General features: G+C 35.4%; 1 protein-coding gene across 1 annotated transcript in view; it reads right to left on the bottom strand.

Moving 5' to 3' along the window:
- APPL1 (adaptor protein, phosphotyrosine interacting with PH domain and leucine zipper 1) overlaps positions 1 to 15,593 on the bottom strand; it is a 48,636-nt gene that overhangs the window by 7,510 nt on the left and 25,533 nt on the right. Inside the window, exons 11-20 of the mRNA XM_044658085.1 lie at positions 14,902 to 15,090; positions 13,110 to 13,152; positions 10,440 to 10,496; positions 7,538 to 7,629; positions 6,282 to 6,464; positions 5,480 to 5,535; positions 3,709 to 3,883; positions 3,567 to 3,603; positions 1,906 to 2,052; positions 612 to 662 (exon numbers count right to left, since the gene is read on the bottom strand). Coding sequence (XP_044514020.1) covers positions 612 to 662; positions 1,906 to 2,052; positions 3,567 to 3,603; positions 3,709 to 3,883; positions 5,480 to 5,535; positions 6,282 to 6,464; positions 7,538 to 7,629; positions 10,440 to 10,496; positions 13,110 to 13,152; positions 14,902 to 15,090 — 1,030 coding nt within the window. The remainder of the gene's footprint in view (positions 1 to 611; positions 663 to 1,905; positions 2,053 to 3,566; positions 3,604 to 3,708; positions 3,884 to 5,479; positions 5,536 to 6,281; positions 6,465 to 7,537; positions 7,630 to 10,439; positions 10,497 to 13,109; positions 13,153 to 14,901; positions 15,091 to 15,593) is intronic.

Here is a 15,593-nt window from a genome sequence, read left to right as displayed (position 1 = left end):
GGGGCCAAAAAGTGGGCTATTGTGTAACATTTAAAAAATACACAGAAGAAAATAGAAGTTCAGAAAGAAGCCAGGATCAGATTTTTTTTTTAAGATGCATAATTTATATCCCTTTAAAAAAAACCAGTGGTATGAAATGAAGATTCATGGTTTCATATGGAGTACTCTTTTTGTGTTCTGCTCCATGTATAGAAAGTTCCTTTTTTGGTGTTTTAAGTCTAGAATAAAAAATATTTAAAAACACAAAGAAGTCACAGCCCATGGAGGTTATGAAATACTTGAGGCCTCATGAGTGGATCACAGGCCCGGTCAGAATCCAAACTCTGATCTTCTAGGAAGATTTTCTTTATTACCAGCCTAAATCTACCTTTTCGCAATTTCTATCTATTTCTCCCAATTCTATCGTCTTAGGGTAAGTAGAATAAGTCCAACCCTTCTTGAAAATGACAGACCGTCACAACCGATGTCCTACAACTAATCCTCCAAGGACAGCGAGTCAGGTCTGCAGTTAGTTTAGTAATCACTGACCTTAACTTCCATAGAAATGGCACTTCTGGCAGTTTGAAAAAATTGACATGCATGTTTAAGAAAGATATGCTTTGGATTCTTACCAATTCAGCATGCAAAGCAATCTGTTTTGCAAGTCCAACAGAATCACAAATCTAAAATAAAAAAAAAAGTTTGTGAACAAGGCAAAAAACTTAGAGCATTCTAACTTTGAGGAAATAAATCTGAAGAAATTATTTAAATATTCCCAAATTCCTCCGGTAAAACTAGATATAGAACCAAATAAGTTGCCCAAAAAGCCATCTGCTTCCAGAACTCCATCCATTAGAGTTTGAGCTTGTTTGTTTTTAGAAGCCTGCTTGTTGGCTTTTACCTTCTCTAGCCTTCCCCTACATGCTTTCTTAGGTCCAATGGAAGGACACCTGAAAATTCCAAGAGTGCAGTAAATGTCCAACAAAGAAATGCTCCTCTTAGAAACAAAAGCTTTTCCAAAAGTGTGAGGATTTTATATTCCTTGGATCACTGAAGGAGACCAAGAGACTGTTATCAATATCTGATAGTAAGTAGAGACAAAATCACAGGGAATAGATCATTCACACATTTACTGACCACACAGAGCGCGTGAGGACTTGTGTAGATTCCCTGCTCTGGCTGACCTACTGTGCAATGTCCAGCAGTCTTTGCCACCATCTTCCTTGGACAAAGGAAATGGGTAGTACTGGAGCTTCCTTTGGGGTGTAAGGGTTAAATTAAGGAGTTCGACAAAGTGAGGAGAGCAGTTTAAGAGAAACTTTGTTTAATTTAAGAAAGAAGTACAGATAGAAAGACAGAAAAGAGGAAAGGAGAGATTATTTTCTTATACCCTATAAATATATCTAAAATTCCCAATACTACCTAAAATTTCCTAAAACTACCTCTGTCTTCTGAAGACAGTTTCTTCTGCCTGGCATGCCAGGCCTATCTAAACTATGCTATCTATAAATTACTCCCTAACTCCCTAAAATAATAGACAGCCACCACTCACTCACTCTTTCAATTAGTTTTCAATAGCAGCCCAACTGTCAATAGCCAACTGCCAGCAGATCTTTGCCTCAGAGACAGACCTCCTGCTCTCTAGAGATCCCTTAGTGGTTGCTTCCTTTCTCTCCTCACTGACCAACTTCCTGCCAGAGGGCCGGCTACTTCCTCTCCTCAGTCCTGGTCTCTTTGGCAACGGAATCTTCAGCTCTGGCTTATGAGTCACCAAACCTGTCAGTTCTGATCTACTTAGAAACCCTGCTCTCCTGCCTCTCATGCTAGACAGAGGGAGAGATTAGGAAAATCTCTTTAACAAGGGGCTTTACTGAAAATGATTATATGTCTTTCATGTGTAAGAAAAGACATTAAAGTGCAAAGTACCTTTTCTCCTTCGTTGTTTGATTCAAATATGTAGCAGACTGATGTGGGATGACTCTCGACTCTGCCCCCTGATGTCCGAAGCACAAATCCAAAGAGACGTTTACTTTCCTGATGTGTAGCATACAGGACCACGTTGGGCAATGGAAACTGGCACATACACACAGAGATTAACAGTAAATAGGGAGAATTTTAAAGCAGCATTCTTTTAAAAAAGCATGCCATCCCTAGTTTCTATCCTAACAATTCTTAATTTTGATATAACATTAACCCATGCTTCTGCCAATAGCAAATTTTGTCCTAATTAATGAACAAGACCAAGCAGAAGAACAGCGGGGAAGCCCTGCCTTTGGACATCCCAGGATCTAAAATCCCTTAACTATTCAAATCAAATTAAATAAAAGAAATGCATTTTCAAAATTCTGAACTAAAAAAGGAAGTAACAGGGACTTAAGATGTTTGTGCTTCTTTGCCTTTGGTCTAATATTATCTTTACCTTTTTCTCCCTAGTTTCTACATTTTTTAACTTCAAAATATATTTATTTTAAAATACTTTAAAAACTATTTTAAAATATATTTATTTTTGCTTGCTACATTAAAATTCCCAGATATCTCCCTTCTTCCTGCCCCTCCCCACATTAGAGAAGGTATCCCTTAAAAATACCTATTTGTATATATATGAAACTATGTCTTGCTTGTTTCTATTAGTTCTTTCTCTGGAGATGAACATACACAAGTAATTTTTCAGATATTTCTGTTGCTGTATAGAATGTTCTCTTGGTCCTGCTTGTTTCACTCTTCATAATTTTGTGGTGGTCTTCTCATGTTTTTAAAAAATTAATCTGTTCGTCATTTCTTATAGCGCAGTAGCATTCCAAGTAGCAAAACAATTGTTTTGCCATTTCCCAGTTGATGAGCACCCGCTTAGTTCTGCCACCACAAAGAGAGCTTCTACAAATATTTTAGAACATAGAGGGTTCTTTTCCTTTCCCCCGATCTCCTTGGAAAACAAACCTAATAAGTTATATTGGTGGGACAAAGGGCATACACAATTTTATGATTTTTTGTGCATAATTCCAGATTGTTCTCTAAAATGGTTGGATCAGTTCATAGTTCCACCAATAGTGTATTAGTGTACCCATTTTTCCACATTCCCTCCAACATCTGTCAATTTCCTCTTTTATCATTTTAGCCAATCTGATAGGTAAGAAATATCTCAGAATTACTTTTGTTCTGCATTTCTCTAATCAATAATGATTCAGAACATTTTTTCATATGGTTACATACAGCTTTTATTTCTTCATCAAAAAACCGTTCATTTCTTTTGGCCATTTATCAATTGAGTAATGACATATTCTTATAAATCTGACAAAGGTCTTTACATGTTTCTGTTTCCAACTCCTTAATATGTTATATGTTCCTTAAGCCTATAGATGAACTAATTACATCAGCCAGATTTTTATGTAATGAAAAGAATTATCAATTGTTTAGATTTTGGTCTGGGAGTTCAACAATCCTTTGACATAGATAAAGAATCTTAAAGCTGAACTTAATTTTAGTCTCATGAATATACGTAGGTATCATTAGAATGATTAATACACCAAAATACAAAAGAGCCATAAGTGTATATAGGCATATATAGCTAAAAAAATGATATAACTTACTCTGAGCCTTGTAACTTGTGTCTGTGGGTCAATTAACCTAAAAGTAATAATAAAAATAATAAATAATAAATAAATAAAAATAATATTAGGGGACAATAGAAGACTTAGACTAAAAAAAAATTAGACAAAAAAGACTACTTACTTTAAACAGTCACAAGTAACTAATAAGTGTGATTCTGTCATGCGGAAAATGTTATGGATGGCGCGGGCAGCTAGGATTTGGCGCATTGTTTCATAAACAACATCTGGACTATCATCTGATTTTACCTCCATAGAACCAAGGAATCGAACAATAAATAACTGATGAAGAATGGAATCTAAAGCAAAAAAAAAAGGCATATCATTTTAAATCCATTTTTCTTTTCCTTTGGAATTAAATATTTAATTTTACATAATTCAGTAGAAAATTCAAGTTGGTCATATTATGAGAGATCACTTCTGGAAAAAACTAAGGGGTGTTAAAGTGAACAGGGGCAGGAATAGGGCTTGGATCTATGAATTCATGGGTACAGGGAATTTCCCTTTGCTCCTGAAAATTGGCCCCTTTTCTGCAAATTAAAGTTTTAAGAGAAATGCCTAGAGCAGAATATCAAACATGAGTCGTCACAGCAATAAAAAACTCTCCAGGGGGCCCAATTAGAATAAAATATAATTAGAAGTACTTTACAAAATAAATAAAAATACAATAAAACATGGGTAATATTAATTTGTAGTTTTTTGAGGCAATATACAGCTGGGAGAGGGAGGATGATGATAGTAAAGAGATATGAGATCTGTCCAAGGACATAGAGCTAATAAATGCATCAGAAGCAGGAACTGGAACTCGTCTTCACAGTTCCAAGGCCAGCTCTTTAGACTACATCACACTGTGGCAGAAGGTTCAAAGTTCAGATAAAAAGAAGTTTTTAGCGCATAAATCTGAATATCAGGGTGCACAGTTTCCGGTCCTCACAAACTGGGCTGAGATAGAGAGGATGTGCAAAATAATTTGTAACAGGTATCAAACAGAGGCTGATCAGTGGAGAGAAGGCTGGATTTGGCAGTTAAGAACAGAATTCGAGACTGCTATGCCCTCTGCAATGGACTACAGAAACTTGGGATGGTCTGAGACTTAATATGGAATCCATTAGATGTTGAACCCAGGGACTAAAGTCACCTGGGTCAGAGGCTGTTGTAAATCTTGTTGTTTTGATAAATGACTGTGAAATAGAATATAAGCTCAAAGGCTTTGCTAATGCAAAGGTGATTGATATGGCTAGCAATATAGGTTAATAACCCTGCTTGCTTATACCTAACTCCCACCTCCCAGGGCCCAGAGAGCAGACACCTCCCTGCTTCCCAGCCCAAAAGAAGTAGTCACCTGAGAGGTCTGTGCACTTCAATTTATACCCTGTCCCTAACTGTTACCTTAGCACATGCCCAGGGCTGCTGTGCCAGGTTCTGAGTTCTAAAGTGGCAAACTGCTTTTTTGTACCTATTAAAAACGGCTGATTATTTCTGTATATCGCAATACAGACACTTCCTATGTGATCCTGGGCAATTTCATAACTTCTCTGAGCTCTGGCTTCTACAAACATTAAATGAGTATAATAAACATCCCTAAAGTACTATCTCACAGGGTTGTTGTGGGGACCAAATGAGAAAAAGCCATATGGGATACTGTGCAAATTTTAAAGGATTATTACAGCACTGTAAGTTCTTATGAACCAGATTCAGATTCAACTCTGGGACAATAATCTATACATCCTTGATAAACTATCTTACAGAGATGAAGGCTCTGAAAACTGGTCTTGAGAGCTGAACTAAAGGAGGGGCCAATGAATAGTCAGTCACTAAATGCTAAGGCATTCTCATATTTTGTTTTTTTTTTTCAATTGGAAGCATCACTGAGGATACTGAAGATCTCTTTTTACCTTCAGTTTCAGGCTTTGTTTTTCCTCCTTCAGATTCTCCAAATGGATTTGTACGTCTGGAAAAAAGATTTTTGAAAAGGAGACAGTTACCATCAGGTACGTGGAAGAAAAGGGTTCTGAAATGACCTTTGCTGCCACCTCTTCTGCTCACCTTTGGAGAGATTCTTTTTATCTTTCAAATTAGAAATCTGATGAGACTGAAGCTAGTGGTCACATTAATAAAAAGAGACAAATTTTGTCTTTTCTAGGAAGTAGGAGGGAGAAGATGAAAAAAAGAGTTGGAAACAAAAGTCTGAACATACACAGAGGGGAAAAGTATTTTTCTCATTTTTCCAAATTACTGACTTTTTGTTCTACTCACAGCAAGAAAAAAGGAAGAAGAAGTAAAAATATAAATACATTTGGGAAACAAACAGATGGAGAATGCTGAATTCTGGAAGATGTAAGTGGTTCTAAAATAATCTTGGCACTAACACTACGTGAAATGCATCTCTTGAATTCACTTGACCTGTTACATCAAAAGGCTAAATTTATTTCAGCCATTAAGTCTGGATGGCTGAGCACTAGGGTGAAGCCACATACTCCAAACCTATGTACTAAGAGAAATCAGCAAATAAGGTGAATTCAAGCAGACTGTCATATTTTTTTTCTAGAAACATGAAGGGCCTCGCTACTAACTTTCTGATATAAAAAAAGAAAATGACATGAATGATAGATGATACCAAGTAGGTCAGTTTTGAATGATTAAGCAAAATTACAAACCACACAGAATAAAGCATAAGTTTTAATGTGTTTCACCTACTTGCCTCCCTGTCCAGAAGTTTTACCCTGGCCAGGCTGATCTTCACTAACAGGAGAAATGATGTCAAACTGTATAGGTGTGTCTGGAGCAACGAGAGAATCCAGAGAAAGGGTCGCCAAAGTTGTTGACTCAGAGCCAAGAGACCCAGAACTACTAGTTCGAGCTGTGGGTGGTCGTGTTTGTCTAAAAAGAGAGAGGAAAAAAAATTCTCTTTTAACTTTTTGGAAACATTTTTTGAACAGAGATATATACAAATTAAAAACCACATAAAAAAGTATTTAATAAGCATAGAAATAAAAATTTAAAAAACTCTGACATCCAACATGACACTCATAAAATTGGCTAAGATAAAAGATGACAATTCAAGTGCTGGTGTGAGGCTATGATAAAAAAAAACAACAAAAAACAAGATTTTTACTATATTGCTAAAGGAGCTATGAAATGGTTCTGCCTTTTTGGAAAGTAATATAAAATTAAACTATGTTACAAGAATATGTATGGCCTTTGACATACTACTAGTCCTACTAGTAAAAGGATTCTTAACCTTTTCTATTAAATGTTTTGCTATATAAATACTAGCTATTACTATTTTTAAGACCTTTAGGGCACCCAGTATACACATATGGACAACAGTAACAAATCCATGTTAGTAAATTAGAAAATTAATTATACGTTAAATATACATGTATAATTATACAAAATAATTTCACAAAATAAGTCTTATACGGATACTCCTTTATTAAACCTATATAAGCATGTGTGTGCATGTGTATATCTATATATCTTCTGGGTTGGAGTTTATAATTGGCAAATAAATTTGGCACATGTGCAATCATTAACAATTCAACAAATATCTTTTTCTTTTGTTCCTTTGCATATATTTGAATATTTGACTAGTTTAAGGGAAATTCCAAAATTTATGTTAAAAAGCAAAGAGAAAAAGATGAGAGAAAATGAAAATACAAATGGCAACATAACAAATCATAGCTTTGGAATTTTAAAAGGTGCATTAATTGCTTCAGAAGTATAAAATAAACACACTTAAAACATCAGAGAAACTTATGATAGGCTCTGTTATTTTTACATTTTTACTTTAGTACATTAATTTATAAGTTTATATATCCTTAAAATATAACTAATGCCACCTGAGTGACTCACTTCCATATTAGTGTACATAGCACTGCTAAGATCAAACGTAATCCCAGTCACTTTAAATGTCTCACAAAGTTCTTTAAATAAGCAGTCATGTGACTTACGGAGTTGGCCGCAAGCTCTCATGCCTCTGCTGGAAAGATGGAGATGGAGTGACTGCTTCTAGAGCTGACTGATTTACTCTTGCAGCAATTTCCTATTTTAATTTTTAGAAAAAGAGCTTCAGAAAAGCAAGTAAATCAAAAACCACAATACAATATTTTGAATTAACAAAGTTACACACAATCTACAAAATTAGATTCTTTTCAAGTTATAAAAAAGTCTTTTCAAGTTATAATAAAACATGAATCTATATATGGAATACCTCCAGATGCTCCAGTTTTAAGAGTAAGAGATGTTAACTTCCAAGCACCGTATATTCAATTTCTTTCTTGATTAGTTAAGCTACTTAATTTTCACTGACACATAAGATAACAGTATTTTAAATCTTTTGAGTTTTGGTACCAACTTTTTTAGGCATGCTAGTTATTGACATTTAAGGGCATTTTCTGAAATCACATTAAATATCAGCAAGCAGGCCATCAATGGCACTTCCTTCTTGCTCGTGACATTTCACTCACTGAGTATTTCACATGTATTGAGTGCCAGGCCCTATCATAACTGAAAAGGTACTTATAAAAAACCAAAACTCTTACTTTCTTCTGTCTTAGAATCAACACTGTATGTTGGTTCCAAGGCAGAAGAGTGATAAGGGCTAGGTCCAGGGCCACCCAATTAAGAAGTGTATGAGACCAGATTTGAACCTAGGCCCTCCCATCTCTAGGTCTGACATTCAATCCACTAAGCACCCTAGCTTCCCCAAAAGGTAATTTTAAATAGAAAAAGCCTACATATTAAAACAAACAAACAAACTTGTCAGCATTTCTTTAATTAGTATGTTTATTTCTAAATGGCATAGCTCATAAGAAATGCATGTGCATTCCTCCAAATACAGCTTTTAAAGATGTGGCTAACAAACAGAAATTACTTTGCCACTGGATATTTTAGATAAGTTATACATTTACTCAAGAAATCACCATAATTTTAATTTATGGACATCTAAAACACATTCCCAACATTTGCAAACAAACATTAACACATCCTAATTTGTATTCTGATTTTATTTTTGTTTTCAATAAAAAAAAAAGGAAAAAGATCACCATATATCAAGGAAAAGGCTTATTTATGTATTATCAATGATTTTTTTAGGGCTAGAACCAAAAAATGATTACAGAGAAATTTTAATAAATTGTTTGTTTTTGGCTATTCACCTCTGACTTTCTACCAGAATTTCACAACAGTATGTTCTGCTCTCACTCCAAACTCAAATCCACAAGTGAATGTAAAATCTTTCCTTAACCACTTTCCCAGTTGCTGGAAAGGGTTCCCCCTTTTTTTGCCCAAGCTGTCCATCCTAAATTGGTTTCACTTCATCTTTCTTCATCTGGTTTGGCTCCTTCTCAGCATTCTTCTTTGAAATGTTTCTCAGATTAACTTTTCTCTTTTAATTCCAGCAGCTATTAGTATAGCTACTCTAGGCCTGCACCTGTATCTCAGTTCAATGACTATAATGCTCCCCTTTCCTATTCTTCTTTACCCTGAAGATCAATGCCAGAGTACAAGAACTACTGTTGAGATTTCCCAGGAAGACTGAGCATCCTCTGCCTGTGCAGCAATTATTAGCAAGGAATAACTATCATGTCATGTCTTGGTGTCCAAAGGACTGCTGCCAATTCTTGATCAACACCCATGCCAGAGGTAACTATTGTACAACATTGCTTGTATGGCTCTTAGACGGTCCTGTACTGTTTTCCTCACAGTCCTGAATCTTCTAATAGCAAAGCTGCCTACTGAAACTCCACATACTGGTCCAGCATGACATTTCTGGACTAAACATATTTATTTTTCTTTTCTTTTTCCTAAAGGTTGGGAGGAGGGTGAGTGGGAATAGGGAGAGGGCAGCTAGATAGGAGGCATCTTTTAAATAGTGCAGAGAAAAGAACAGGGTGCCAGAAGGAAGCGGAGACAAATAGGACAGCTTTGAAAGCTGCAAGCTAGATTCATATTTTTAAAAAGAAAAATTAATTGCACATGAAAGAGCTATAGTTTCATGTCCAACTTTCTTTTTTCTGATCTACTTTGTACGAGGAAATGCCAGTTTTATTTGTTCAGCATGAAAATTCTAAAAATCACATTGGACATCTAAAATGCACTCCATTCCTAGCCTCTGACCTTTGTCTTGTTTGGAGGACAAGGTAGTAATAGATTCTTTTAGTGGACTCCTTGGTTATAGCCAGTGGTTTGTGGCTGGAGGGTATACTACTCCAAACCAGGCTAGACTGGCTCTAGATGTCAGCCTCCTTTATATTGCTGTTGCCTAGGGTCCACTTGTATTGTTCCTTAAAATTCTGCCTCCATCCTGGGTATCTCACTGACTTCTTATTTCCCACTACTGTTAAGGGACGGAGACTGATCTGGGATTTCACTGATAGTGGAAATGCTTTCTATCAACATAGGCAGGTACCCTCTCTACAATTTACAATCCTAGATAGTTCCCTAAAGGCCCTGAGAGATGAAGTGACTTCTCAGGTTTATATAGCTAATATGTATCAGAAGTAGAATTTGGCTTTAATAGTAGTACTCTTTCTCTCTATTGGGCCAAGCTGCATCTCTAGTGATCAGGATTAAATTCATTTGCTTGGTTATTAAAGTACATTCAGTAGATATGTAATAATTATTTGTTTATATGAATTCTTCTGCATTTGTCTCTTTCCCATTGTGCCTAATTCTATATCAAGCATTAAACAGATCCCCCAAAATCCTTGTTGTTTGATTTTAGTGTTTCTCCATACTATTTAATAGGGTTGAAAAATAGGGACTGAGGTCACAAGGTGAAATTAAAAGTATTGTTAAGAATTCAAGAAATTAAGATTTAGTTAATAAAAAACCTATCATAATCAATATTACCTCTGGATTTTCACTTAAATATATCTGTTTGGAGATATTGTTTATTGTACAAATCCACTGAAAGAGAAAAAAGAAAACATTTTAAGACTTTAACATAACTTTTTCAATCTCTCTAATTAGTAAATTTCATTGAATTCAGAAAGTATTAATTCACTGATTTTTAATTAGTTGCCAGGCCTTCCTGATTCTAATTTCATGACATTTCTTATATTAATCTCCTGATACCTGTTCATATGGTCACCATCATAATTTGGACCCTTATTTCCTCCTGCCTCTGTATTATTACTTTTTGGTTCAGATCTATGATTCATTGTTGTAGAAAGTCCTTATTGTGGAAATGTCCCCCATTAAAAAACAAAAAACAAAAAACAAAAAAACAGATCAGCATGACAACTCTGAATCTCATTCTCAGGGAGATGCTTGGGAATGAATGGTTAAGTGACTTGCAGGTAGTCAGTATGCCTGTGAAGGACCTGAATCATTGTTTTCTTGACTAGCTACTACATCACGCTATAACTCATTTCTTGGGAACCTGGAAAGAAATAAGTTTATTGTGTGTGTACTATTGTAATAGCCCTGGTCTCCTTGTTTTGGGCTGCTAGCCTCTCCATACCATCCTTCAGGCACCTGAAAAAATAATCTTCTTAGGGCACAAGTCTTACTATTTTTTACTCCCTCTTTCCAAAAGCATTCAATGGCTCCCAATTGCCTCTAGATTAAAATACAAATTTTAGATCTCCCATTAAGCTGGCCTCAACCCTTCGTGTCTAGTCTTATTTTATATTTTATACCACCTGTTCCAGTCAAAGTAGATTACTGTAGGTCATACCCAAACCCAACAGTTCATCACCTACCTGTCTCTGTGTTTTAGCACACAGCATCCTCCCTGCCTGGATATACGGCCTTTTAGCATCACTACCTCTTAAAATCCTTATCACTTTCTTCAAGGAAGCTTTCCTTAATCTCTCCAATTGTATAATGTTCTTTTGTCCTCAAACTACTCTATGTATATATTATATTATTCTCTCCCCTTGACCTTCTTCCTTAATTTCCCCCAAAATGTAAAAATGTACATTTAAGGCCTGGAACTGTTTCAGCTAGTGGTACAATAGAGAAGAATAATATTGGGCCTAGAGCCAGGAATATCTGAGTTTAAATTCAGTCTCAGACACATGCCAGCTGTATGAGCCCAGGCAAGTTACTTAGCCTCTGTTAGCCTTAGTTTCCTTATTTATAAAATTGGCGATAACAGCCCCTACCTCCCAGGAATATTATTTGAATGAAATGAGATAACATTGGTATTTATAATATGATATTTGATTCTGCTCTGCAAACCTTAAAGTATTATATAAATGTGAACTATTACTATTTTTGACTGTATGTTTACAATGCCCAGTGGTGCCATGCACATAGTAAATGTTTACTCAATGTTGTTTAAATGTTAAATAACCCTTCTGAGTAGATCATAACATTCAAATTTTATTTCAATCAATAAACATGGAAACAGCCTAGCAATAATTTATAAGATCACAGACTTAAGTTAACAGTTAGGGCCTTAGAAGTGACCGAGCCCAACCCCTCAATGTCAGAGATAAGGAAAGCAGGTAAAGTGATTTGTTCAGAGCCATGCAGACACAGCCAGGATACCAGTCCATGGTCTGTGGCCCCCAACTCCTTTACTCTTTCCATGGTACCAGGCTGCCTCTAGTGTTAGCACAACACAAACCACATACTCTTTTTGTACCATTTTACTCAGAGAGGCCTTATGGGGTGGAGTGTCAGATAACCTGTATAGATTTACTACAAACAGATAGAGCAGTTCTTCACTAATGTGATAACAATTCCATATAATAAATATTTTCAAATTGCTAAATCATCCCCTGTACTTGCAATAATATCTTTTAAACTTCATTTTCCCTCCTACTTCTATGTGTTGGCATTGTGTCTGGTGAGTCTCACATACCATGACCCTCTCCTGAATTTGTGTTTTGTTTTTTAAATCCAGTAGAGGACAGGTAATATGCCTGCTGGCTTCCCCAGAGAACAGAAAGCACTAATGATCTCAATAACTATCAAGCTATCTTTCCCTCAAGGGTAACATTCAAAGTAAAATCTGACTCATTTCCCAAAGTTCTTGTAGGCACACCACTACAGGGCTAGTACAATAACTAGGATTTCCACATATGATACAACTGATCAGAAATTTGTGCCTATTAAACTTCCCCCAACGTTCTCCTACCCTCCACCCTGGCCAAACACACACATTGCACATCAGTTTTCTGTGGACACCTTACCTTCCATACCTGGTGTATTATAAGCAAAAATGGAGCCAAAAACAAAAGGCTTGTAAGGAAGAATGCAGATTCCCAAATCTTTGTTTTTCTGTCTTTCATTCCCCCTCCCAAAGGTTTTAAAGTCTTAGCTGCTTGTTGCTACAGGCCCTATGTGCTGCCACTATGTACTTAGTTGGCAGGTGCTGAGAGAAGGGTAAAAATTAGACTGACGTTCATGATGCCACCAGCTTGCCAACTCAGAGAGCAATGGTCACAAGGTCCCTTTTTCTTAAGCCTTCCAGGCAGGATTACATTGACAAGAAACACAGGTATTCCTCTTAGAAAACTATATTTTGGCAAGAGTTCTTTTTAAAGGTATCAACCAGATATGATTTACCTCTTCATAGTCTTTTTTACTTTCTGCTTGCAAAATTGAAGATCTGAAAGGAGGAAAAGAAATCTGAGCTTCAGTTTTTTTTTTAACAAGTACCTTTCAATAATATGTGAAAGTATCTAGTCTTCTTAATTGAAAGTCAAAACCAATTAATGTGTACTTTTCTACATGAAATTAGACTGTAGTAACTTTAACTTTTTGTCTGTAGTATGCCATGGTGTACAAAATCAGAAACAGATGTTGTTTTACCACGATGTTACCTTTATATAATAAATTTGGAACTTCTGACAAGGGAAGGCTTCTTAGTAGGAGTGGAATGGAAAGAGCAGGTCTCATTGTCAGGAAACCTTAGGTTTAAGTTCCACTTTAGCTCCTAGACTTTAGTTGAATATTCTCAGAAATTTTCTAAAACTTCTACTACAGAAGCTATGGAATAACCATTGACCCACAAATAAAAAGAGAATAACAGGGCATTCCCTGTACCACACAACAACCAGCACAAAACAGAAATTCACAAACAAATCAAAGACATTAAAATCTCAGACTATTCATTTCTGTTTTTCTGACCCTTAATGATGTTTGTCAAATTAAATCTATGATTAATTTTGAGAAAACCTATTTTAAATATTCCTTTGAACTATTTATGCTTTAATAAGTCTTAAAAGTCATGAGTTCAACCTATTAATCATAGATAAGGAGACTTTGTCTTTAAGAGGGCTACTAAAAAAGTTTGGGATACTAAATTCTCTATTGAGAAAAAAAAAGAAAAGCAATATTACTAAGTTTCAATTATACCAGTGATTGTGGAATAGAAAATTTATAACAAGTAGCCAGTGAAGCCAAAACTAGAGATACAAAAAGAGTGTTGTATCCACTGTCAGTTTTTATGGAGGGATATCAAAAGAAGTATTTACTGATGACTACAGAAAAAGGAGGTAGCAAGCTAAAGAACTTCTAAATTATAAAATGAGAGGAAAAATCATTCTCTCAAAGCTCAAAGACCCCCTAAAATTTACAGGAAAATCAAGCAAGAAAAAAGGTACTATATTAAAAACATAAGGAAAGATTTAGCTGAGAACCTCTGGAATAAATGATGTCCAAACAAGGGAGAAAAAAGGTAGAAGTTAAGACATATAGAAAATAAAACAGTAAAAATGTTCATGTAATAGAGAAAAATATTTTAATTAGCTGTACTGGATCTCATTTAAAGAGTAGTAGGAGTCGTCAAAATTATTTTAAAACTGCAAATATGAAAAAAACTGAATCCAACCAGTTATCCCTAAATGAAAATGTTATATATAAAGTGGTTTAACTTTTAACATAAACTCAGAACTAAATGAATATACACCCATTTAGAAGTTCTTAACTACTCTAAAAAATTAAGAAAAAAAAATTCCAGAAAAAACCCCAACAAACTCAATCCATTATTTGCAGATTAAAAAAAAAAACAAAACAAACCCTTACCTTCTGTCTTAGAATCAATACTGTTACATTGGTTTCAAGGCAGAAGAGCAGTAAGGGCTAGGCAATGGGGGTTAAGTGACTTGCCCAGGGTCACATAGCTAGGAAGTGTCAGAGGCCAGATTTGAACCTAGAACTTCCATCTCTAGGCTGGCTCTCAATCCACTAAGCCCCCATTATTTGCAGAAAAGGAATATTACATTGCTATTACACTGAAAGTATTTTTACAAGAAACATAACTTCATATGCTTTGGAATTTTAAAAAATCGCCAGTCTTTTCATAACTTACTCTGCTTTTAAGATATTTAAAAAGAAAAAAAGACTTATGACTTACTTTTTGCCGTCAAAAGATGTGATCTGGAAACAGTACCGTCTATCTTCACAGTCAACGGCCATTACAGAACAATTGTCTATATCCATGGCAAGGCCTCCTGCTACATCACCCCGGGCCTGATTCATCAGATTTCCACCTTGAGTAAAGTAAAATTGTCTGTCCCAGGTAGAGGACACGAGGCCGGTCTTACTAATCAAAGAAAGCATATTCTCACTTAGTAGTGACATGTATAGACTTCTGATAACTATCAACAAATTAAGAGAAAAATAACATAAAACTCAAGCCAAGATAATTGTATATTTTTCCAAACAGACAATATATCGCAAAATGTTCTTTAAAATGAACCCTAAGAGCCTCAACATATTCTAACTTAAATCAATGTTATGGAAAATGATAAAACTGACTGTAAATTCATTCCTTGCTGTGTGTTCAGTTATAATCTCTACATATCTTAAGACATTTGCTAGAGCAAGTTATCAAGAAAAGATCAATCAATTAATCTGCTGATTTTCTCAGTCACTAAAAGAGATTAGAAAAACTAGACATAAAATGCTTCTAAAGGAATGTCTGGAAATCTAACAGCATGTGACATAAGGTTATTTCAATATCTAAAATAATGTAAATACAAAACAATTCAGTTTTTTTTTTAAACCCTTGTACTTCGGTGTATTTTCTCATAGGTGGAAGATTGG

This window comes from Gracilinanus agilis, chromosome 1, assembly GCF_016433145.1.
Source record: "Gracilinanus agilis isolate LMUSP501 chromosome 1, AgileGrace, whole genome shotgun sequence".
Lineage (NCBI taxonomy): Eukaryota > Metazoa > Chordata > Mammalia > Didelphimorphia > Didelphidae > Gracilinanus > Gracilinanus agilis.
Note: the sequence above shows the minus strand (reverse complement) of the source record. Positions and strands in the feature narration are given on the sequence as shown.